The 23,244-nt window shown below is 45.4% G+C and overlaps 1 protein-coding gene across 3 annotated transcripts in view; it reads left to right on the forward strand.

The window, feature by feature from the left end:
- Positions 1-22,537, forward strand: part of NUP93 (nucleoporin 93) — a 105,603-nt gene extending 83,066 nt beyond the window's left edge. For 2 of the 3 annotated variants that reach the window (XM_022555822.2, XM_089903098.1), the window contains exons 6-21: positions 25-99; positions 2,768-2,857; positions 4,591-4,730; positions 8,486-8,618; positions 10,042-10,199; positions 11,278-11,443; positions 11,714-11,807; positions 12,626-12,817; positions 13,537-13,663; positions 13,776-13,848; positions 14,142-14,186; positions 15,739-15,855; positions 16,610-16,728; positions 17,492-17,609; positions 18,050-18,133; positions 19,558-22,169. In XM_022555822.2, the coding sequence (XP_022411530.1) occupies positions 25-99; positions 2,768-2,857; positions 4,591-4,730; positions 8,486-8,618; positions 10,042-10,199; positions 11,278-11,443; positions 11,714-11,807; positions 12,626-12,817; positions 13,537-13,663; positions 13,776-13,848; positions 14,142-14,186; positions 15,739-15,855; positions 16,610-16,728; positions 17,492-17,609; positions 18,050-18,133; positions 19,558-19,821 (1,995 nt within the window). In that variant the 3' untranslated portion in view covers positions 19,822-22,169. Of the gene's footprint in view, positions 1-24; positions 100-2,767; positions 2,858-4,590; positions 4,731-8,485; positions 8,619-10,041; positions 10,200-11,277; positions 11,444-11,713; positions 11,808-12,625; positions 12,818-13,536; positions 13,664-13,775; positions 13,849-14,141; positions 14,187-15,738; positions 15,856-16,609; positions 16,729-17,491; positions 17,610-18,049; positions 18,134-19,557; positions 22,170-22,260 lie in introns of those variants that run through there. The other variant, XM_022555823.3, reaches the window with a different exon arrangement.
- The last annotated feature ends 707 nt before the right edge of the window (positions 22,538-23,244 follow it).

Below are 23,244 nucleotides of genomic sequence, written 5' to 3' on the forward strand. Positions count from 1 at the left end.
TTCTGAATGTGTATTTCTGTACAGCCAAGTTACATCAGTGATGCGGGACCCCCTGGTCGAAGCTCTCTGGACAGCATCGAGATGGCCTATGCCCGGCAGGTGAGTGTGTTCTCAAGGAAGATCAAATCCAGGAAAATCCTCTATGAGCCCGCTGGGAAGTAAAAGAGAACACAGACTTCATGTGAAAGTCCAACCCTGAAAACAAGTTGGGTTTTCATTCAGAGGACGCGTTAATATTTTACCATCTAGGTCCCTGGAGAAGTCTATCAAATTGGGTAATAGAATGACTCAGGTTTGATTTAAGGAAATTGAAATCTGCCTCACACACTGACCAAGGCATCTCATTTTGCATTTGGCAACAGCCCATGTACAGTAAAGCTTTGAGTAACTGCACTGCTAAGTAAATGGAGTTCTGTATTAACTGATCACCTGGTCGGCGAATGGTATTATCAGAAATGCTTCTTAACCCCGTTGTAGAGAGAAATTTTCTGAATGCTTTTCTGCCTTGGTAAGCATAATGTACTCACCATTACCTGATATTACTGTCCTGGAGAAGCTTATGATATTTGGGGGGTTGTGGTTCTTGTGGTATATCATGACCATGCGATAGTTTGAGTATGGATTGAGACACTTTGTGGTAAAGCTCAGGGACTCTGTTGACTGAAACTGCCCTTAGGACAGTACATACCTGGAATTGACTTTTTGAATAAAGCAGTGCTGGCCACCTGTGTATTTTATTCTAATTTGCTGCTTTGCTGCACAAAGTATCAAGAAGGGGAAACAGTCTTGTTTCTTGAATTGAGGGTGGTGGGCTTCCATCCCCTTTAAATTGTCCTGCACCAGCAGTGACCAAGGAACATCTGTTCTGTCGTGACCAACTCCTGCGATTCTTTTTCTTTTTTAATAAATTTATTTATTCATTTGTTTTTTATTTTTTTATTTTGGCTGTGTTGGGTCTTCATTGCTGTGCATGGCTTTCTCTAGTTGAGGCAAGCAGGGGCTACTCTTCTTGCAGTGCACGGGCTTCTCATTGCCGTGGCTTCTCTTGTCGCGGAGCACAAGCTCTAGAGCGCAGGCTCAGTAGTTGTGACGCACGGGCTTAGTTGCTCCACAGCATGTGGGATCTTCCCGGGCCAGGGATCAAACCCATGTCCCCTGCACTGGCAGGCGGATTCTTAACCACTGCGCCACCAGGGAAGCCCTCCCGCAATCGGTGCCACTGTGGCCCTCAGCATCACCCAATTCCTTTCTTCCGTCCAACCTGGGTTGGGGTGGGGTGGGGTAGGTGGAGACAAAAACACGTGGTGGCTATAGAGGTGAACAGGGGGAGGGGAGAAACTGCTAGACCCTGTGCCTTTGACAGAGGGATGCCGTAACTGAATTATTTGGTGAGCTGATGGGATTATCAGAGATCCTTCTTGTACCCCTTGTTGAGAAAAATGTTCTAAATGCTCTTTTTAAGCCTCTCTCCTTCAGCGTACCACTGCCAGGTCTAACTCTAGGCATCTGAAACCAGCCACATCAGCTTCCCTCACATAAGTCCCCCTCCTTCCAACTCCCTCATGTTTTACTACTGGGCCTTCATTTATTTTTTCTTCAGTTTTTAGATCTTTTTCTCCCACACTACATCTACATTTTTTAAAATTTCACTTTCATTATGTGACTGACTTCCATTGCCACAGGCACCGTCAGAATTCAGACCTAATGAAATTACAAGCTTTTGAGGAGAGAAACCATGTATCTTCTGTGTCTGTGAAGACTAAAACTTCATAAAACTAAGGTTTACTAGCACTCAGGACACTGGAATGTCATGTATCTGTTTACATGGCTATCCCCTCCAGTGGAGAGCGAATCTTCATATCCCATGTTGAACACAGTAACCCAGGGAAGGCTCCTCATAAATGCTCATGAGTGAATAAACACCACGTTCTGGTTTAAAAACCGTTTCATTTAATCCTTATAACACTCCTGGAGGCTGCATGATGCTCTCCCCCATTTAGAGTGGAGGGAGGTAAGGTTTGACAGGGTCCTGACTTGTCTAACATCACTACCTTGTTCAGTCCTCGGTAGAGCAAGGACTTCAGATGCAATGAGTAGAACTTAATAGTTTTTACCATCATTATGTTAGTTTTTTAAAAATAAAATCCAAAGTAATATTGGCTTTTCCATTCGTTGAACGTCACATAGTTCCTTTTTCTTGAGAAAATTTTACTAAGGAGCTGGGATTCTTTCCGGAGAAATGGGTACTGCAGATGGGCAGCAACTGCTCTTATAAAACATGTGGAGGGCTGCGACCTGACAGTCCTTACTAAGTCCACAAGCCCTGGGCCTGGGGCCATTCAGTCCTTTTGCCAGAAAGATTACCAAATGTTTCCCTGGGTTCCTAGGAAGCAGCAGCAGGAGACCTTCCACTTTGGTCCTTGCTCTCTGGGACTGATGGTCTGCTGGGCAGAGCAATGCAGAACTGCCCGTGGGACTCCCCCACCCCCCACCCCCGGGACCACCCTGCTCCCACTCCTCAGATGTTAGGAAGGCTGGGCTAGCGGCTAGCTTTCGTGGGTGTCGATGCTGCTGTCTGAAGCTTAGGCACAGAACTGGGAAGCTGGCCGGAGGCCTTGCCCTCCAGGCAGTGTGGATAGCTCAGCCACTCTGAGGAAGGAAAGCTTCTGACCATTGGGCAGAAGCTGGTTTCAGAACTGCTTCAAGGGGTTCTAAAAAGAAAAGGTGAAAATAGAATTTGTGCGATTTACTTTGCTTTTCCTTTCAGATATATATCTATAACGAGAAGATTGTCAACGGACACCTGCAGCCTAACCTTGTGGACCTCTGTGCTTCCGTCACAGAGCTGGATGATAAGGTAGCGCCCAGAGCTGACCTGAGGAGACGTGTGGGGTCTGGTGTTCCAATGGGATTAGCAGCTTGCTGACTTGGCAGAAATGTGCTGAAGAGAAACTCTATGCCCTGGAAGAAGATGTTAACTGTTCTTCAGAGTTTTATTTTAAATAATTTTGGGGTGGTTTTTTGTTTTTGTTTTTGTTTTTTGTGGTACACGGGCCTCTCACTGCCGTGGCCTCCCCCGTTGCTGGGCACAGGCTCCAGACGCACAGGCTCAGCGGCCATGGCTCACGGGCCCAGCCACTCCGCGGCATGTGGGATCCTCCCAGGCCGGGGCACGAACCCACGTCCCCTGCATCGGCAGGCCGACTCCCAACCACTGCGCCACCAGGGAAGCCCTTGGGGTGGTTTTTTGATGATGATCCTATATATATAGATATATGTATCTTTATGCATCTGCAAAAGGCCCAGCAAAGTTGTGTTTGCTTTGAAGTTCTGTCAGGCTCCAGCTCCTCCCTGCCAGTTTCCCTCCTTAGACAGACTAACAGGCTCTTTCATGAGATGTGAATTGTAAAGGTGATGCGGTTTTCACACCAGTGAGCCCCTTGAACTTGACTCAGGTGGGGTCTTTAAAAGCCACTTGGTTCTGTTCCTCTCTGACTCCCCATCTTTATTCCTGTCCCTCAGTTCTTATCCTTGGCCAATTTTCTCCCGCTGGGGGAAAAAAATTAAAAAGGGGATGGATAGATTGGTAGGTGGCCAGGAGGAGGGGAGAAAGGAGGAAAGGCTATAACGGAAGCAAGCACTCGTACACAATTTTTTTTCCTTCAAAAATGCTTTATTTTTTTTTTAATAGTAAATATAAGGCAATACAAACCAATCTAAAGAAAATAAGAATTTATCTACCATCTCACCACCTAAAAAGGGTCACATTTAGGGTGGATTTTCTACAGTTTTTAATTTTTGAGAGAAACAGTGAAAACAGGATTTTCTCTTTTCCTTTGGAAAAGGTGTAAACCTGCTTTTTCTCTAATTGCTACTGTCTTCCAAGGATTCTTAACTTTATATTTTGCACAGCGTTCAGGGAACACATTTTTAGGAGAGGTTTACAGCCAGGAGGATTCTGGGAAGAGGGAGTCCAGCTGTGTGGTGGTAACACACAGGAGAGATCACCAGTGCCTTTCCTGGGAGGCCACAGGAAGGCATCTTTTGAAGGGAGTGAATAGTCAGGAGAAAAGGAGGCTGTGCCACTCACACGGTGGGGTAAGAGCAGTGGACCCTGGAGAGCCTCTGGGAGGACAGAACCTGTATTATTTAGGTTAAACTCTTATTTTAAGCCTTAAAAAACTCCAGTGACCTTGTAAGGACTGAAATGCAGCTACTTGAGTTTAAACTCCTAGAGATTTGGATGATTATAAATGTATTCACTCTCTCTTAAGGGATAACCGACTGAGATTCAGTGTTCTTGTTAGTTTTATGTGGTCTTAGTTATGTAGGTGGTTATGTCAGACCTGGAATAGTAATTGATCTGAAAACCAGCTCGAGGTGGGGGCTGCTCGCAGGGAAGACGGGAGCCTGGCAGCTGGCTGGGAAGAGGTGCGTCTTCTGTGCTGGGCTTGAGCCTGAGGGCCTCAGACAGGACGTTAACCTCTTCCCGCTCCATGCCCCGCCTGCCTTTGAGTCAGATTGCCCTGAAGAACGAGGCAATTTCCCCGGCCCCACAGCATTGTCACATGCAGTCTCATTTATGTGCAGAACATCTCTGACATGTGGACCATGGTAAAACAAATGACAGACGTGTTGTTGACACCAGCGACTGATGCCCTGAAGAGCCGCAACAGCGTGGAAGTGCGCATGGAGTTCGTCAGGCAGGCCTTGGGATACCTCGAGCAGAGGTAAGGCAACGGCAGCACAGAGGCTGGCTTTAAAATCCCCCGAAGGCAGCCATTCTTGGGTTTCAAGTAGTCCTCAAGCTAAGTGCTTTGTAGCTGGTATAATTTAAACAAGGTTGAGCAAGTCTGAGAGGTGTTAGGCTGTTTTCAGAAACACTTCTCTACCAGAACTATTTATGCACCGATATAAAATCATTTTGAGTGGGAGCATTGAGCACTGTTAGGCTTTTCTTTTTCTCTTTGTCCACTCTCTGTCCCTCAGTACAGAGTCATGATTATTAGAGCACGATGCCTTGGGTCAGGATCCTTGTCCCTCCTGTGGTTCAGCCATTACTGCTTAGGCTCTTTGTTTTCTCTAGGCATTTTAATTTTCCCACCCAGTATTACCACCTTCAAACCTTAGGAAGGCCCCTTGATCCTTTGTTTTCCTTCTGGCTCTACTTGGTTAATCCTTGTGAGTCCAGATCCTTCCCGGCTGCTAATGCCTCTGATTTGTGCCTGGGTTTTTTTTGCCATCTCCTCACTAATTGGAGTTGGTCACCAAGGGGTTTGTGGCTGTGCCCTTGTGCCCTAACTATTGTCCCCCTCGTTGGTAGGGCCCGTGCCATTCATCCACTCCCTGTGGACACTTCTTGTTCTGAATTGGCCAGCAGGGGTTGTCGTGAGCGTGCAACAGACCCTCTTTATTTCAGAGACAGGGTGCTGGGCCTCTCTCTGTTAGCTTGAGAAGAGAAAGCCAAGCTGAATACACTTGCTCAATTGCAGTTCTTTGCTTCTGAGCCCATGCAGCTGCCAATGGCCTTGTAGTGTGGTCACCCTCTGTCAACAAAATAATATAGTTCATTAGGAAGTCAAGGTAATTCAGACCTGGTACAGCAGAGAGAGAACAGGTTTTTATACCAAATACTAAATTAATTATATAATGGCTACACGAGATGAACACCATCAGACATATTAAACTCGCTAGCCTCCATTCTGTTGTTAAGAAAAATCTGGAACTCCAAATGGTTTTTTATTGCTTCTGGCACAGGGCACAAAGAGTTCATAAAGTATTATATCAGGCTTTCACTAAATTTTTGTAATGTAAATTTCTAAGTCTTCAGCCATAAAGAACCTAATGTATATAGTGATATTTATTTGCTACAAGTCAGCAAAATATGAGTCAGAAGTTCTTACAGTTTATAAAAAACATGAGGATTTTAGTTTTTAACGTGTGTACGTATATGACTGCTCGTGACTGCTTTTTCTTCAATAAACCTCATCCTTAACGTTGTTGCTTGACTTCACCAGTGGTACCAGGCTGCAGTTTTTGGTTTTATATATGTAAGCTATCCCATTTCTTTTATTATTCTTTTCATTTAGTTTTTTTGGAATGATGTTGTTCCATTAATTCCTTTAGCAGCACTTGGAGCTCTTTGGGAGTTTCCTGTGCACAACTATTGTATGCTTATTTTCTTTTTCACTCTAGTAGCATCACTCTCTGATGGCATCCTTTTTAAGATTTGTTGTCTCTTTTGATAAAGGGAATATTTCAGATAATTGTACTCACTAAAAAATATATTTTTTCTAATGCTAATCCACTGACAGTGTAACGTACATACAGTATTTCAAGTGATGTAATACACCAGGTGGCAAAGTAGACCTAGTCCCAAATTATTTTTGGGGTATAAGGCTGAAAATGTTGAGAAAACATAGCATTGTTCTGTTTCCTGCCACATTCCAAATTTGAAGCAAGGTACACATTTCTTAGCTCTCAAGGAATTTAGGCTCTGAGGCCCTTTCCAGCATGTGAGTTGTCATCATTCGAGTTTGAAGAGACCATAGTGGGCATCTGTTTGTCCTGATTGCTACAGGACTCTTCTGTAATCTCTTTCCCAACCTCTGCTTTTAAATACTTCCAGTGATGGCGAACTCATTACATTTGCTAAATTGAATTGTGTTCATTTTTCATTATGAAAATACTACATGACTGTTACAGAAATTTTGGAAGATGCCAAAAAGAGGACCTGAAAAAGGGAGAAGTCCCCTCTCCCCCGCCCAGAGGCCCCTGGCACCTTGTTGTATTTCCTTACCCCCATACCACCCCTGCCGCCTTTTTGGACATACAAATATTTTGTTTGATATGTATCTTTTACACAGCTTATGATCCAAATGTGTACAATATATGGTTTTATATAGTTTGCTTTTAAAATTTTTTGTCAGTATCATTTTTTATGACTACATCAATTTCCATTGAGTCTATTTTCTGTAATTGATAGTTAGGTGTTTTTCTCTGTGTGTGTCTCTCTCTTTTTCTCTCTCTCACTCTCACCCTGTCTCTCTCAGTTGGTTATTATACTTAATGTGGTATAATATTAATATTATTATGTGGTTGAACATATGAAGCACCTGACTTTTTGAGGCAGTCTGTTTTGTTTTGGACAAGAAACATATTTAGAAAGTTCTTCAATGTATTAACCCCATGTTTGGGTATCTATAACTTGAACCATTTAATCTTAATATAAAAGCAATTTTAAAACACCGTAAAGGATTTTAAGAAGCCTGCTAGCAAATAAATAAACAGGAAATGATAGAAAATCATTTGCAACCACCAATGTGACAATGGGTTCAGCAAGGACCACCAGTGGAAACTATTGGGTGAAAGATTATTGGTGAACAGATTATTCACATGACCTCCAAGTATTACCCCATAGAGTACTTATTAATTACAAAGGGGAAAGGAGGTGCTTTGACAGTGGTGAAATCTGGTGGACAACACCTTTAACCAAGTGATCAAATTAAATGTTACCAAGAAGGGCAAAATGGTATTACCTGCCTCATTGTGGCAGTACCAGCATCAGCTGTGTAGGTAGGGTTCTTGGCAAAAAAGTTGAACCTGAATCAAGTCATGAGAAACTATTCAGCTTGTGGGACATTTTACCAGGTAGCTAGTAGCCTGGATTCTTTTTAAAAGGTCAGTGTCTTTATATAAAAAGTGTTAGAATTACCCTAGATTAAGGGAAATGGAAGTGGTATGACAGCGAAATTTCATGCATTCCCTTGACTGGATCCTGGATTTTTAAAAAAAAAAAACTATAAAGGATGTTATTAAGAAATTTGAATATGTGTTATATTTTAGATAGTAACAGTATATTAATGTTAAATTTCTTAGTGTCATGGTAGTATTGAGTTAGGTAGAATGTCCTAACTAGGAGATACATGGTGAAGTATTTACAGATGAGGTAGCCCCTGATTTCTATATTTCTATAACATTTTCAAATGGTTCAGAAAAAAAGTATGTGTGTTTGTATATGTTGTATATCTACGTATATATAGAGAGAAAAAAACATCATACAAATGTTAACAATTAGCGAATCTAAGTAAAGGATATATGAGCATTCTTTGGACTATTCATTTTTTTAGGTTTAAAATTTTTCGAAATGAAAAATTTGAAAAGATCCCAGTAGAGCATTAGGCTGTGAGCTGGAGCAATTATTATTCTGCACATTAGCCCTTAATGCATTTGAAGTCCACTATTATATTGCTCCAGGGATTCTTTTGAGTATCCGCAGTGATGAGAAATCTTCACAGTGGTCCACTGCCCAATGAATAAATAATGTAGTTTGCTTCATTAAGCATGCACTGTTTCCTCTTCTATGTTAGGTTGAAATCCAGGCCCTTCCCTGTGGAGTTCACAGTCTAATGTTTGTGGATATGGACATAGATACATGTAATATGTGTTTTCAACCTCCCTTTCTTTGCCTGTAAATTTTTTCCAGTTATAAGAATTATACCCTTGTGACTGTCTTTGGCAACTTGCATCAGGCCCAGCTGGGCGGGGTGCCTGGGACTTACCAGTTGGTTCGAAGTTTCCTGAACATCAAACTTCCGGCTCCCTTGCCTGGACTTCAGGTATTGGCATCTTTCTCTATGTGATGAGTTACCTTCCCAGAGCAGTCTCTCTCGGATAGGCGTTTTCAGTTTAAATGAGGTTATGTGTGGGACCTACTATATGGAGAAGAGACCAGAGGGGGCAGGGAGAGAAGCTAGGAGACCTTGGGAGACTGGTGGTGCAGGAGTCCAGGTGATTATGGTGGTCGCTCAGCTTAGGGTGGAGGAGGGTGCAGGGGCATGATGTCATTGGGTTCTGGACATGTTTTGAAAGTAGACCCAATAGGACTGTGGAAGAACTTGGATGTGGTAGAGTCAGGGCTGACTTCTGAGATTGTTGGCTCAAACAGCTGGAAGAACAGAGTTAGATATGGGTCCTAGAACGTGCCTTTCTTCTCAGCTCACAGTCTAGTTACAGTCAGATACAGACCCTGTGCAAGGTGCTGAACCAGAGCTGTGTACCAAGGGTGGTGGGCTGCAGGCTGCTGGCTTCATACAGGAGGTGAGGCCCACATTTGTGCTTAAAGAGTAGGGGCTTGCCAGCCAGGGGTCTGGGAAAAGGGTATTCCAGGAGGAGGGAGGAGCGTGAACAAATGCGTGGAGGCAGGAAAGAGTATCTGGTGTATCGGGTATGTGGTAGGGCTGGACCAGCTTGGGGCCAGCTGGTGATGGCCTTGAGCACCAGGCTAAGCACTTAGGATGTAAATTGCTCAAAGGGGTTTAAGTGAGGAAGTGACACGATCAGATCTGGGCTTAAAGAGTCCTGCCTAGGGAAGGGTGGAGGGGCCAAGAAGGGAAGTCTGAGGTCCACTTTTCTGGAGGAGTTGGGGAGAAGCAGAGAGAGGAGTAACCACAGGGCTGCTGCGCAGGTGATGGCAAAGCCACTTTTAGGAGAGAGAAGCTCTAGTGCTGGGAGAGTGGGAACAGAGCTGCTTTCTTAGATTCCCCAGTGCATAACGTAGCACGGTGTCCAAAACAAAGATACTAAGTGAGTGAACAACTAACAGGTGAATGGAAGTGCCAGAATCCATTTAGCTAATCATTAATGGTTAACATTTTATAAACTCAAATATGATGATAGTCTCTTATTGGTCAGTGAACGTCCTTAGCCTGAGTGCACATCTGTAAATTATCACAGAAGAACATGTCACCTGATTGCTGTGGGTACTGGGGTTCCACGGAGAACCCACTGGCTGTCTTTGAAGCCTGTGTACACAGTGCTGTAGAGGAAAGGCTCTCGAGCCAGACTGCCGCTTACCAGCTTACCTTGGAAAATTATTTAACATCCCCATGCCTCAGGTTCCTAGTTTGTAAAACAGAGAGGAAGAGGCCATTCATGGTCCCTGCCTAGTGGAGTTGTGAGATTAAGTGACTTAATACAAGAAGAGGGCTTAGCTGAGGGCCAGCACATCGAAAGTCGTCAGTTAAACCTTTCCTCTTTTAGGATGGAGAGGTGGAAGGCCATCCTGTGTGGGCGTTAATTTATTACTGCCTGCGCTGTGGAGACCTGCTTGCCGCTTCACAGGTGGTCAACCGAGCCCAGCACCAGCTGGGAGAGTTTAAAACTTGGTTCCAGGAGTACATGAACAGCAAGGACAGAAGGTACAGTGAATGAGATGGTGCATCCAGAAGAAGCCACGTGGAATCAGCAGGGTGGCCCCCACTGGCGTTGCTCTCTTTTCCTTGTGCATGGCTCCAAATAAGTTTCTGCTTGGGAGAAAAATGAAGTTTAGAAAGCAAGTAGAACTCTGTAGAATAACAGTTGAAAACATTAAAAGAGCCCCATTCTGACACCATGTGTACACTTACAAAGTCCCAGGCACATCAAGGATGCTTTAGTAAATGAAACTTTGTTGTATTACACTTCACTTGTTCACATTTAGTGCTTTTCCGGTTGACCCAAATGACAATATACGCTTCATACTCAAAGGCCAGAGTTAGAAGTTAGCAAACTTGAGATATAATCATTGAATTAATTCAGTAAGTTTTTTTTTTTTTTAGTTCTCTTGCATTAAGGAACTGCTAAGCATTCATTTTTCTCTGGTTTTTGTTAATGTAATAGGACTTAAGTTCATATTCGAACCCAGTTTCAATATACATACATGTATGTAGAAGAAATAATGGTGGTTACCCCAGTTATACATGTGGAAAACCAGGGTTACTTTTTTGGCCGTGTCAATAATGCCGTGTCCAGAGATTATCTTAAACCATAAGCCCTGTCTTGCTCATGTTAGAGAGTGTAAAGTAGGGACAGTGTTTTAGGGTTCCCCCAGATGCAGACTCTGAGGCAAGGGTTTGAGTGCATGGAGTTTATTTGGGAGGTGATCTCACAGGGATAAGGGAGTGGAGAAGCCGGAGCGGGGCTGAGGCACTTAAGGGACTGACTCACTCTTGCCCATCACTGCTTGAGGGCTGCCAGGGAGGTGGGTGGAGGATTAATTCCCCAGACCTTCTCACGTGCCTCTGACAGCCACTACTTGAGGAAGCCAGTGGGTGGAGACGCAGGTTTTGGTAGCTGCAAGTCTGGTTAAAGTGATGGTGCCCGTGGGTATGGGTGGGACAGTGTTACCCTCCGTGAAGGAAGGCTTCGTGACTCTGCTGTGTGGTTGGGACCTGGGTACTTTCAGATGCCCGTGAGGATCTTTAGCATATGTGTCTGTGTGTTTCCTTGTGTCTCTAGATTGTCCCCAGCTACGGAGAACAAGCTCCGACTGCATTACCGCAGGGCCCTCAGGAACAACACGGACCCCTACAAACGGGCTGTGTACTGTATCATTGGCAGATGTGACATCACTGACAACCAGAGCGAGGTGGCCGACAAAACTGAGGACTACCTGTGGCTGAAGGCAGGCGCTACTTCCCTTGCCCAGTAGGGCATTCTCCCCTTCCCCCTGCTCACACACTGCACACAGATGTTACTGCTTAATGTATAATGCCAATAGGGTGACTGGACTAGTGGATTTCCTGTCTCCTGGCCCATTTTTTATTGTGTAATATTCGCAACCAGTAACACAGCCATTAGCGTAGCCTTGAGCATGGCAGCTAATCGGCTACAAGTCCGCACCCAGCACAGGAAGTAGCTTGTACCAATGCCTGTATTTCTCTTGGGCGTTTAGTTGAACCAGGTGTGTTTCGATGATGACGGCACCAGCTCCCCACAGGACAGGCTCACTCTCTCTCAGTTCCAGAAACAGTTGTTGGAAGACTACGGTAAGATACCCAGAACATAGCTACCTTTCCTCTCTTGTCCACCTAAGGTCACTGCTTAGCTTTTTTCTGGGAAAATCCTTCATCTCTGAACTCTGTCTCTCCTTCAGAACCCTCTGGATCTTCAAAACACAACACAACAAAACAATGAGTTCAAATTTGGGTAGAGGCCACGCACGTGGCCGTAAACAGAGTATGTGACTTACATGGTCGTTGACCATAAACTCCACTAGTTCTTTGAACTGCTCTGGCAGACACTTGGCTCAGGGAAAGACATAAGAGGACTTGGTTACTGCTTCCTCAGAGACCTCGCAGTGACTATATCTGAGCACAAACAAGGGAGAAATAGCTTTTCATTTTTTCTTTCTCTCACTGTTTAAAAATTGGGGGAAGAAAAGGAGATTCCAACTAGTGGTCCGCAGTGTTGAACGCAGATATCTGTGAATCGGAGAATACCGAAGCTTTGAAATCATTCGTGTCCTTATTGAGTGACTTTTATCAGGATAAAGGAGAGAAACAGCCCCTTTTGTATTCCGTTTTAAGGTCCTGTGCTCTGTTTCTCTCCCAACTAATGCAAGCAGTTTGGGTTTTACAACACAGCCCCGCTCGCCAGTTGTTTTGTGAGGTCCGGAGGCTGTGGAAACAGGCCACGGCTGGAGTGGCATCCACTGTGTCCAGAGCCCCCGCATCCGTTCAGGCTCAGGCTGGTGCTTTTGTCCTGCCCAGCAAGTCCTTTGAGCACATAGGGCTTCTTCTGGGCTCGGGGCTGCCAGCAGAGGCCGGCTCCTTCTGAGTCAGCTTGACCTCCTCTCCCTGGACAGGTGAGTCCCACTTCACGGTGAACCATCAGCCCTTCCTCTACTTCCAAGTGCTGTTCCTGACCGCGCAGTTCGAAGCTGCCATTGCCTTTCTCTTCCGCATGGAGCGGCTGCGCTGCCATGCTGTCCACGTGGCGCTAGTGCTCTTTGAGCTAAAGCTGCTTTTAAAATCCTCGGGACAGAGCGCTCAGCTCCGTGAGTATTTGTTGGCAGTGGCACATCCATAACACATCCCCCCATCAGATGGCAGTGGACACATAGCTGCAGCCAGCAGGGATTTGGGCAAGTGGTACCAATCATTTTAGAGTGTTGTAGGCGGTTGGGCTTATGAGATGATTAGTATGAGGGTTCTTGCCTTTCCCGCCTCCATTAGTATTCCCTGAGGTGTTTAATAGATAAAATGCTTTGCTCAGTGCTAGTTTTGTGGCCAGTGAGTCAGGTCGCCTGGAGGGTGGTACAGGAGAAACAGTCCCTAGAGTCATGAGACTGGTTCCCATTAGGGCTCTAACTGGAGACATTGGAAGGCGCAGCCAGCCATCTTGTGTGCCTACCTGCATGGGGTGGGAGTCCGGGGAGGGAGAGAAGATACCTGTGCATGAATGGCTGCAGCTTCCTTAGTAGCACAGCAGATTCACTCCAGAACACATGCCGTAATGGTCAGTTGTCACCATCTTTTCACTCAGAGACCAGCGTACTAGTGATTTACTAAAAATGCCACTTTCTCCAATCTGTACTTGGGATGAAATTGAGGACAGGGTGGTGAAGGGGATTGGCCTAAGCTCACAGTGGCAAACATTGGCTGGGCTGCAGGAGTAGGTGCCACCACTGGGTCTTTGGACTCAGTTCCCATAGCTCTCCGTTGCATGGGTAGAAGGGCAGTGTGGTTGTGAGCAGTTCTGTCCCCGTCGGTGCAGTCAGCCATGAGCCTGGCGACCCTCCCTGCATGCGGAGGCTGAACTTCGTGCGGTTACTCATTCTCTACACCCGGAAGTTTGAATCCACGGACCCGAGAGAGGCCCTCCAATACTTCTACTTCCTCAGGTTAGACTGGCTTTTGACCATTTACTTCATCTGGTTTTGATTTCTGCCACTGTGAGAATGACAGAGACCTTGGGGCCACACCAGAAACCAGGTTGATTTTGTCCCCTTCTAGAGACGAGAAAGACAGTCAAGGAGAAAACATGTTTCTGCGTTGTGTGAGCGAGCTGGTGATAGAAAGTCGAGAGGTATGTCTGTTAACTTTTCTCCACGCCCCCATGATTTACAGTGTACAAGTTCTCATGCTGATGTGATACTGGATGGTCACCTCAATATGAGTTTGGTGGATGTGGCTGGGGGCAGGGGGGTGTTAGAGTTTTCTTTGGTTTCTGACAATGAAAACGTTGATTCAGTCTCACTGTTCTCTAGTTTGTGCAAGACTTCTCCCACCTCCCCTATTCCTCTCTTGTCTTCAAAGAATTGTGGATTCTGTGTATATCCTCGTCCAATAAACTGAGTAAACTTTTTTTTGTCTCTGCAGTTCGATATGATTCTTGGGAAACTAGAGAACGATGGAAGTAGAAAGGTGGGTTAAGTGCACCCCAGAGGTGTGTTAGTTTGCAGTTGGGGGTTTATAATTGTCCAAAGAATACAGTTAGATTTTAGGATTCAAGGTACTGAAGACTCAAATCTGAATGAAGTTGCTTAGTTTTAAAAACAAAGAATGAAAATTACAGGCCCCAAATGATGACCTTGATTTTATATACATTTACATTTCTCCTTAAAATATGTAAATTTGTGGTTAGATAGTTTTTTTATTATGTTCAGAATACTCATCTGTTCACACCTGCCATATTTTCAGCTGAGAAGGCTACATTTCTGCCATTCTTGGCTCAGAAAATATGCAAGAAAGAAATTGGTTACTGCACTTACTCTCCCCAGAGGGGAAAGTTACAAATGCACTTGACCTCTCTCAAAAGATAGTTTTTGAGGGCTCAGAACTCTACACTGACCCCAGAGATGCAGCTGCTCCCGTGAGCCTTAGCAGTTCCCTAAGACCCATCATGGCTATTGGGCAATGTAGAAGGGGCAGAGGCCCTGGTGTCAGAGACCCCTCCTGACCCACTCGGGCACTCTCCACATGCCTCTCTTAGGGACTCACTTTCCTCATTTGTAAAAATGGGTGGTTTAGAGCCAGCAGTCTCAAGATGACCTCCCACTGCTCACACCATCCAGAAGAAGAACAGTGGCAGTGCTGGTGACAGTGGCCATGCTTATGGAGCAGTGACAACTGCCAGGCCCCTGTGCTGAATGCTTGACATGTATTTTCTCACTTAATCATCACAAGAACCCAACACAGGGGGAACCGTCATCTGTTTTTCAAGGGAGGAAGTGGAGACAAGAGAGGTTATTTTCCTCAAGATCACACAGCTAGTAAGGAAGTGAGCTGGAATTTGAGCCCAGTCCTTCTTGACCCCAGAGCCCATGCTCTTCACTGATCTCCTGTGCTGCCAGGGTGGCGGAGCAGGTCACCCGACTTGGTCCAGGGCTGATGGAGAATCAGATGGCCAGTCAGACGTCACATAGTCTGCCCTCTCTCTTCACAGTACCTCAGGCCTCTCCCATACTTTCTTGACCATTTGGTTGCTGTTGAGTGATGATGCAGATTCTTTTTGTTTGTTTTTAGTATCCTGACACCACTTGCCATATATTTTTTCAGGACTGGATTTCTTTTGCCATCTGTCTTAGAAAACAAATTCAGAATCTTTCAGATACTTTCTCTGAGCCCCTGGTTTCTTTCCCCCTAGTGCCTACTCGTCAGCAAAATTAAAATCACTGATGATTTCACCGATTCTCTAGGTCATTCTGGAAAATTAGAAAGCACAGTCCTACTGGTGACTCCTGTGCTTCCTTTGAGTCTGCCTCTTCATGGGTAGTTTCCTTGGTCCTTTTCATATGTTTAATACGACCTTATATCTTCAAGAAAGCCAGAGTCTAGCTGATGAAATATGTGAATTGCCCAGGGCAAGTATTTTCAGTTAAAGTAGTTTTCGGATCTCAGTTGCTTCTCTGTGTTTAAAATAACAGCTCTGTCCCCCCATTTCTCTCTTCCTCCCCTCCATAATTTGTCTTGTCAGCCTGGAGTCATAGATAAGTTTACTAGTGACACAAAGCCTATTATCAACAAAGTTGCTTCCGTGGCAGAAAATAAAGGACTGTTTGAAGAAGCAGCAAAGCTTTATGACCTTGCCAAGGTAAAATGTGCTCTTTTCTTTCTTCTGCACTTAATAGATCTGTCATCGGCCTTGTGGCATTAAATGCACAAGCATTTCGATGCTGCCATTGTTGTACCCTCTCCCTGCTGAGGCATTTTCTCCTAGTGCTTAGGCAGTTAATAGTCCAGTCAGGGTGAAGTTCCCATTGTACAGAATTATTTCTGCCCATAAGGTCTTCCTGGCCAAACAAGAGTGACGTATTGAAAGGCTGTCCCACGGGCACTGAGCAAGGCCTCCCTTGGCAGCAGAGGAAGCACCCATCACGCTTGGGTGGTGAAGCTGCTGGTGAAGATGCCTGGTGCTCACCCTCCGGGCAGCCGCACAAACACTGCCCGGTGTGTGTCAGGGAACAAAACCACAGCTGAGGGGTTCTGAGAGAACTGGAGGAAGTAGCTCGTTGTGAGAACATGCAGGGAATACCGATGACTGTTAGGGCCTGAAGAAGAATACATTCTCTCCTTTTATCAGCTGACCAACGTGGGCAAAAAGAGGGTTATAATTCATTTTTCCTTTCATTTAAAAGTGTTCTGATTGAGGTCTAATTAAAAAGTAGAAAAATGTACACATATTCAGTGAACAGCTTGATGGGTTTCCCACAGGTATGTATCTGTGTCATCACCACCCAGATCAAGATACAGAACAAAAGTTCCCTCTTTGGTTTCGGTTATTTAGTTTTTTTCCTCTTATTGATTATTTTTAATTGATTCCTTTCTTAATTTAAAAAACCGAACAGAATGCTGACAAGGTTCTGGAGCTGATGAACAAACTGCTCAGCCCTGTCGTCCCCCAGATCAGTGCCCCGCAGTCCAACAAGGAGAGGCTGAAGAACATGGCACTCTGCGTCGCGGAGCGGTAAGGCCGGGGCTGGCTCCAGGGGGTCCCGGGGCTCCCAGCGCCCACCCAGACGCATCTTCAGCTTTACCGTAGCATCAAAGAGTTCCCCAGCATGGCTCTACTCACTCACCCTCCCACCAGCACTGACAGTTTGAGAGTTCCTGTTCCCCCACGTCATAACCAACTGTCACTTGGCACTGTCAACTTGGTAAACATTCTTGCCAAAAGGAAGGGTATGAAAGGGTATCTCAGCATTTTAATCCTGTACATGAGGTTTAATTCTAGGCATTATACTCATCTATATGTCATTAGCAGCCATCTCAAAGACATTTTGGAACAAAGCTAGTGATGGATGGATGGGGAAATTCTTAGAGATGTAGTGGCCAGTGTTTCAGAAGCTACCTTCCTCCCCATGAGTTCGAGGAGTTATCATACTTTAACCAGTGTAACTCCCAGGCTGGGGCAATAGTTGTCACTTTTTGTGCCCTCTGCAGATATGCCTAATAAAGTGACCCAGTGAAAACTGGGTTGGAGATGCTTGCTGAGATGGGGGCTGAGGCAAGAGAACTGTGCTTCACACAGAACATTTATAGGTGGATTTCTGTCAAACCCACCATCAAATGCTTGGCCATTTCAAAAGAAACACTATTTTCCACTCCTTAGTTCACTTCATCTAGAGAGTTTAAGAGGTTTTGTTTGACATTTTTTAGATGCTATCCTCAAGTTATAGATTGCACAGAAATTCCTAATATACCCCCCTTCCTTCTTTTTTGTCCTTCAGGTATAGGGCTCAGGGAATCAGTGCAAATAAATTTGTGGACTCCACGTTCTATCTTCTGTTGGACTTGATCACCTTTTTTGACGAGTATCACAGTGGGCATATTGACAGAGCCTTTGATGTAAGTTTCAGGAGGGGTGTTTGAAGTGCAGGTTAATGTATGCCCTTGAAAAATCAAAACGCTTCGTGAGATTCATTTAAAACAAAGGAAATGTCACCAGTATGCTTGTTAAGTGAAGAAGGACAAGTATGATCCTGTGAATATAAAAGGGATTTCTGTGTTGCTCTTTTTTTCCTTTTTCTCTTCCTTTCTTCTTTAGTCTAAAAACAGAGAGGTTTCTCAGAGTAATTTGAAATCTCTGAATTGTAAAACTGCCTCAGAAAACGAGGATAGGAATTGAGTCAGTCAGCAAGTTAGAATCAAAGCCTTTGAATGAGGGGATTAGCATTTCCTATTAAGAAGCCCACTATGAATGTGTTAGATGCTGACTATGTGTTTGAGGAGATGAAATGACTGTGATGGTTGTATCATATGGGACCGATGTGTTTTGTTTTAAATAGATAATTGATCGGTTGAAGCTGGTGCCCCTGAATCAGGAAAGTGTGGAAGAGAGAGTGGCTGCCTTCAGAAATTTCAGTGATGAGGTGAGTCCTTTTCTTCCTGTATTATAAAATTCTTTTTTCCCCCACTTCTAACTGAAAGCTTTTGTTTTAACATAGCCAGTAACTTTAACAGTCCTACTACAGTCACCATCCAGACCGAGTTTTCTAAGACGAGTCCAATTTCAGGTATCCTGGACTGGTTTTTCTGTGAGTACACATATCCCCATCAGATTATAGTCTGAGTTCCTGACTCAGAAAATACACTCGCTTTAGAGACCAGACATATTCTTGGGAGAAACAGGTTTCTTGTTGATCCTGTGGGATCTGGTTTGATTCTTTACTATGCACTTGTTCTAGAGGGTGTGTCAGTGCTTAACTCTGATCTTGTCTAAGTAGTTCCATTGGGTACATGAAATATGCATCATGATTCACATCCTTCTTTCCCTTCTCTGAACCATTTTGTCTCAAGAAGCAGGTGCAGTGACCATGGACTCAATTATCAGCCCAAGAGCCCCAGAGCTACTGTCTCTCTGCAGGGTTTCTAGCATGTTGCCACTGCTTAGCCCAAGGGTGCTCAACTGGGCTGCACACTGGAATTGCTAGGAGACCTTTAAAAAAATCTTTGTGCCCAGGCCCAGAAATTCTGGTTTCCCTGATCTGAGCTGCAGCCCAGAACTCCCCTGGTTATTCCCATGTGCAGGCACTGAGGGCCAGCTGCCTGGTTCCAGGATGTTCCTAACAGTGTTTCAATTTAAAACCATTAGTAAGCACATTCCTTTTATGAAAGCATGTTTCTGTTCTAGAGGAAGAAGGAAGGCAGGCTTCTGCACATGTGGTGAGGCAGCTGCCTGCTGTGGTACACACAGTTCAGGAGGTCTTACCTCTTGCCGACCATCCCTTCACACCTGCTGCATTTCTACCCCTAGCCACTCCTTCTGTTGATTCTTGCCCTCCCCTGGTTACATCATTCAGTGTTTCATGGACTGAAGTGTTGTACCAGGGCCTGTCCTCACAGACACTCCCAAGGACTCTGCTCGGGCTGTGCTGGTCCCATGGAGACAGTCTGGTGGGCCTGAGACAGTGGGGAGTGGTAGGGACTGGAGAACCAGCGTATGCGTCCCTGCCTGCTGACATTCAAATGCAGGCTTTTGCTAATCACTCTTGCTGGCCAGACGTAGTGGGCATGCTTTTTGCTCACTGCCCCTGCCTAGGAGGACTGGCATAAACAAGGGATCAGAAGAGTGACCTACCTGACCTTCTGAGTAGCATTGCCTGAGCTTTGCTTTCACGCTTGACATTTCAATGCCATCAACTCCTTTTTGGTGGCTGTGTGGCGCTCCACCTGGCAGCTGTGGAGATGTGATGTGACCAGGCCTTCCTGGAGCACTGCTCCCCCCTCCCCCAACCTGTGGTTGGCCCCAGGGCTTGGTTCTTTCTCCTTACCTCATGTGTGTCCCTCTGTGCAGGTCAGGCACAACCTCTCAGAAGTGCTTCTCGCCACCATGAACATCTTGTTCACACAGTTTAAGAGGCTCAAGGGGACAAGTCCATCATCGGCATCCAGGCCCCAGCGAGTCATCGAGGACCGTGATTCTGTAAGATCCCAGCCAGATGGTTGGCCAGAGCCATCGCTGAGAACCACCTTTCTGGTTTGCTGTCCATTGCACCTCATGAGACCACTGCTCATGACCCTAAATTGCTCGTTTCTTTACTATCTGGCAGCTGGGTAAAGTTTGTGTCGGGGGCTCCCGGAAGAAATCGAACATTAATGGGGTTGCTACTCTTCTCAAGCTAAAAAACAAAGATGTGCTAAGTCAGCGAATATCACCTTTAAAAAAATCAAAATGCTAATTTATACTGATTCCACAAGAATTCCAGCCCATTTTAAAATAGAAGGTCATTTTATGAGTCTCAGTTCAGCACTTTCATGAAAACCATAGTTACTTTTGGTCAACAATTAGATGCAAACCCTTGTTTCTACTGTCATCTCACAGTGACTCCAGGGAGGTACCTAGGACAGTCGTTATCCCCATTTTACAGTTGAGGGATCTGAGGCCTGGGTCAGGAGGTGTCTTGCTTTTGTGGGCCCCTCAGGTGGTAGGTGAAGGAGCCACGTCTGGGAGCCGGGTCTGTCTGATACCAAGGCCAGTGCCCTTTCCATTGCCTGTGGGGCCTCCGGCATTGCTTGGGTCACGCAGAGTCCAGGTAGATAGAACCCTGGGATTCCAACAGTGTATGGTGTACATTTGATTTGATAAAAGGGGAAAGAAAGGTGTTTGACCCAATTAAACCATTAATTCCGTCGTGCAATGGATAGCGCATTGGACTTCCAATTAAACCATTAAAACAGGCAGTGTTTTAGAATTACCTTTCCCTTAACATTTCCACTTACTGTTTGGTGAGTCTCTCAGTATGGTGTACAACAGCCATACCTGATTTTGGCAATCAAGAAACTAGAGCCTTGAAAATCTATCTCCCGCCTCCATGGATATCTGAGGGCTCTCTCTGCTATGACCCCTACAGGCATTGTCACTGTCAGAACCTCTGCCTCGTGAGTGATGGTGGGAATTTTCACCTTTAGCAGCATACATAGCAGTACTCAGAAGTGGTCCTCCGACGTGGTAGGCCCATCCGTGTGTGCATGAGAGGCAGCTGCAGGTCTGCCATCTGCCCTTGGACAGGCAAGAGCCTACATAGGAGATGTGCCAGCAGTGGGCTCGCTGTGCTGGGGCCCTGGCAGCAGTGCTGTTGTGAATACGACTACTGAAGTGGTGGGCGTTTCTGATACTCTCTGTACTGCTTACAGGTCAGAGCAGGGCTTGCTCACAGAGAGCAGAGCTGGTGGCCTGGCAGGTCCATTTTCCACATCTGAAGGGAACTGATTTAAGACTAGCTGGACTCACACGCTGTGTGTTTTAGTCTCTCTTTTTTAGGCACTTAGTTTTTACATATGATGGATAAAGCCATTCTCCTGTCTTCCTCTTACCCACCGCTCTCCTTTGTAATGAAAGGAAGGGATGGGTGGAGTCGAGGAAAGACTTATGTGTAAAAGCTGCCTGCCCAAGAATTGGCCTCATGGTTTAAGCTGCAGTGTTGCCAGGGAGTGGATGTGTCCCTTGGCCTGCATACCCCTAGAGCTTACGTAAAGTAGCTAGAAGTTAGGAGATCCCATGCACATTTTTGCACTTTTAAAGAAAATCTGATGGATACTCTCATCATAAAGTAAATTTCTTTTGGCTTGGACATTAATTAGGACCTTTACTTGCCAATTTACTTCACATATCAGGTAAAAGGCACTTACCTTTCAGTTTTCTTCTTGAATGGTCCTTAAGAAGCCTAGTAAGTGACCCTTGAATTTTTCTTAAAAATCTCATTACTGATCCAAAAGATGTGTGTAGACCCTCCTTTTCTATTCCAGATATGGTTTCCTTTCCTGCTGGTATAAGCATCCAACACACCTCAATGTGGGGCAACCTGAAGCTGTTCTCTTACGTGTCTTTATTCTTTATTCAGTAATTTATCAGTTGGAAATTGGAGTGAAGGTTCCTATTTTTGTTGTTGGAAACACCTGAGTTTAAATCTTTTTCCTTCCTGGAGCAATCCAGGAATCTCATAAATATTGTTGCCTGAGAAAAGAGGGCCAAGCACTTCTGTCAGGAAGGAAGGAATGTAAGGAGTGAAAGGAAGGAAAGGGGAAGATGCAGGAGAGGAAAGAGGTGGAATGGGCCTCACTTAGGCACGACTGTTGCCTCTGGTAGTGCAGGTGCTTCATGAGGGTCCTAGAAAGAAACTCAGGACCCCATGGTAACAGTTGGACAGAAACCAGCCAGGAGAGAGAGAGAGGCTCAGAGAAGTAGAGCAGGCAGTCTGAAGCACAGGGCCGTGTCAGCAGCTGGTCAGGCGTGTCAGGTGAGGCAGCTTGCCCGGCACACCCATCCATCTTTTGCTAAGCAGAAGGGCTTTGGAACTGAGGCCCCAGCAGCCGAGCTTTGCTAACTCTGCACCATGCTGGAGGAACATGATGGTGGAGGGTGAGACTGTCATCCACCCACCGGGAATCTGCCCTGACCCCAAGGGGTAGAAAATGGAAGGCCAGGGTGGTGGTTCTCAGGACAGTGCCCTGACCCGGAAGTTAACTGGATCTCTTCTCTTCTTCCCCTTTCTCTCAGCAACTCCGCAGCCAAGCCCGAGCCCTGATTACCTTTGCTGGGATGATACCCTACCGGACATCTGGGGACACCAACGCGAGGCTGGTGCAGATGGAGGTCCTCATGAATTAAGTGCGATGCTCCAAGAGGCTCCTGGGGCTGCTCGCTGTCAGTACCTCAGGCCTGTGGGCCTGCCAGGGTGGGGGGAGTTTCTGGTTTTGTTTCTGTTGTGTTAGTTTTGTTTTGTTTTTTTGTATTATGTATATTTGTCAACACCAATAAATTTCTTTGATTTGTATTTCTTTTCACATTCTTTTATTTTCATTGTTTTGTTTTGTTTTTCCTTTGAAATTTTGTTCAAATTTTTATTTGTGTGGGAGGAAATGTCTTCACTAGTGCTTGGGCCAGAAAATTATAGGCTTATATAGGCATCTGTGATTTGGTTAAAGTTGACCTTAAATGATTAAAAATTCACCCAAAATGAGCAAGGAAATGAAGCCTTTGGGAGTTGCTTTTATTTAGATATAACATTCCCTGTAGCAGGGTCACAGTTTGCTTTTCACATTTTTATTTGAATGTGAAAGCCAGTCTCAGCCTTGGTAAGTTAAGATTTGTGTGTGAAATACCAAGCACTCCATGTCCTCTTCCCTCTTACCTCACCAAGGTGGGCCTTGGCGTCCGGGGGTCCAAGACCATCCTCCAAATTATTTGGTTTGCTGTTCTGTTGAAATCCCACTGGAGATGAAAACATAGGCCTAGGAAACGATAGCCTAGTAAATGAACCTTGTCGGGGTCTCAGCTGGAGCTCGAGGGAGGGCAAACCTGGGAGCCCTCTGTAGCTGCAGCACTGCGAGGCGACTGCTTGGCCTTGTGTACTCTTCTCTTCGAGAGGACTTCTAAGCCCCTCTTTTCCCTTCTCTGGTGCTTGGTTCTTCTGCTTGGACAGCTTCCCCTCTCCTTCCCTTTCCCACTCATGAAGCCAGTTGGCCAGGCCAGCTCATGGGT

Source organism: Delphinapterus leucas, chromosome 20, assembly GCF_059928025.1.
Source record: "Delphinapterus leucas isolate spDelLeu-1000000601 "Yukka" chromosome 20, BTC_Dleu_Yukka2, whole genome shotgun sequence".
NCBI lineage: Eukaryota > Metazoa > Chordata > Mammalia > Artiodactyla > Monodontidae > Delphinapterus > Delphinapterus leucas.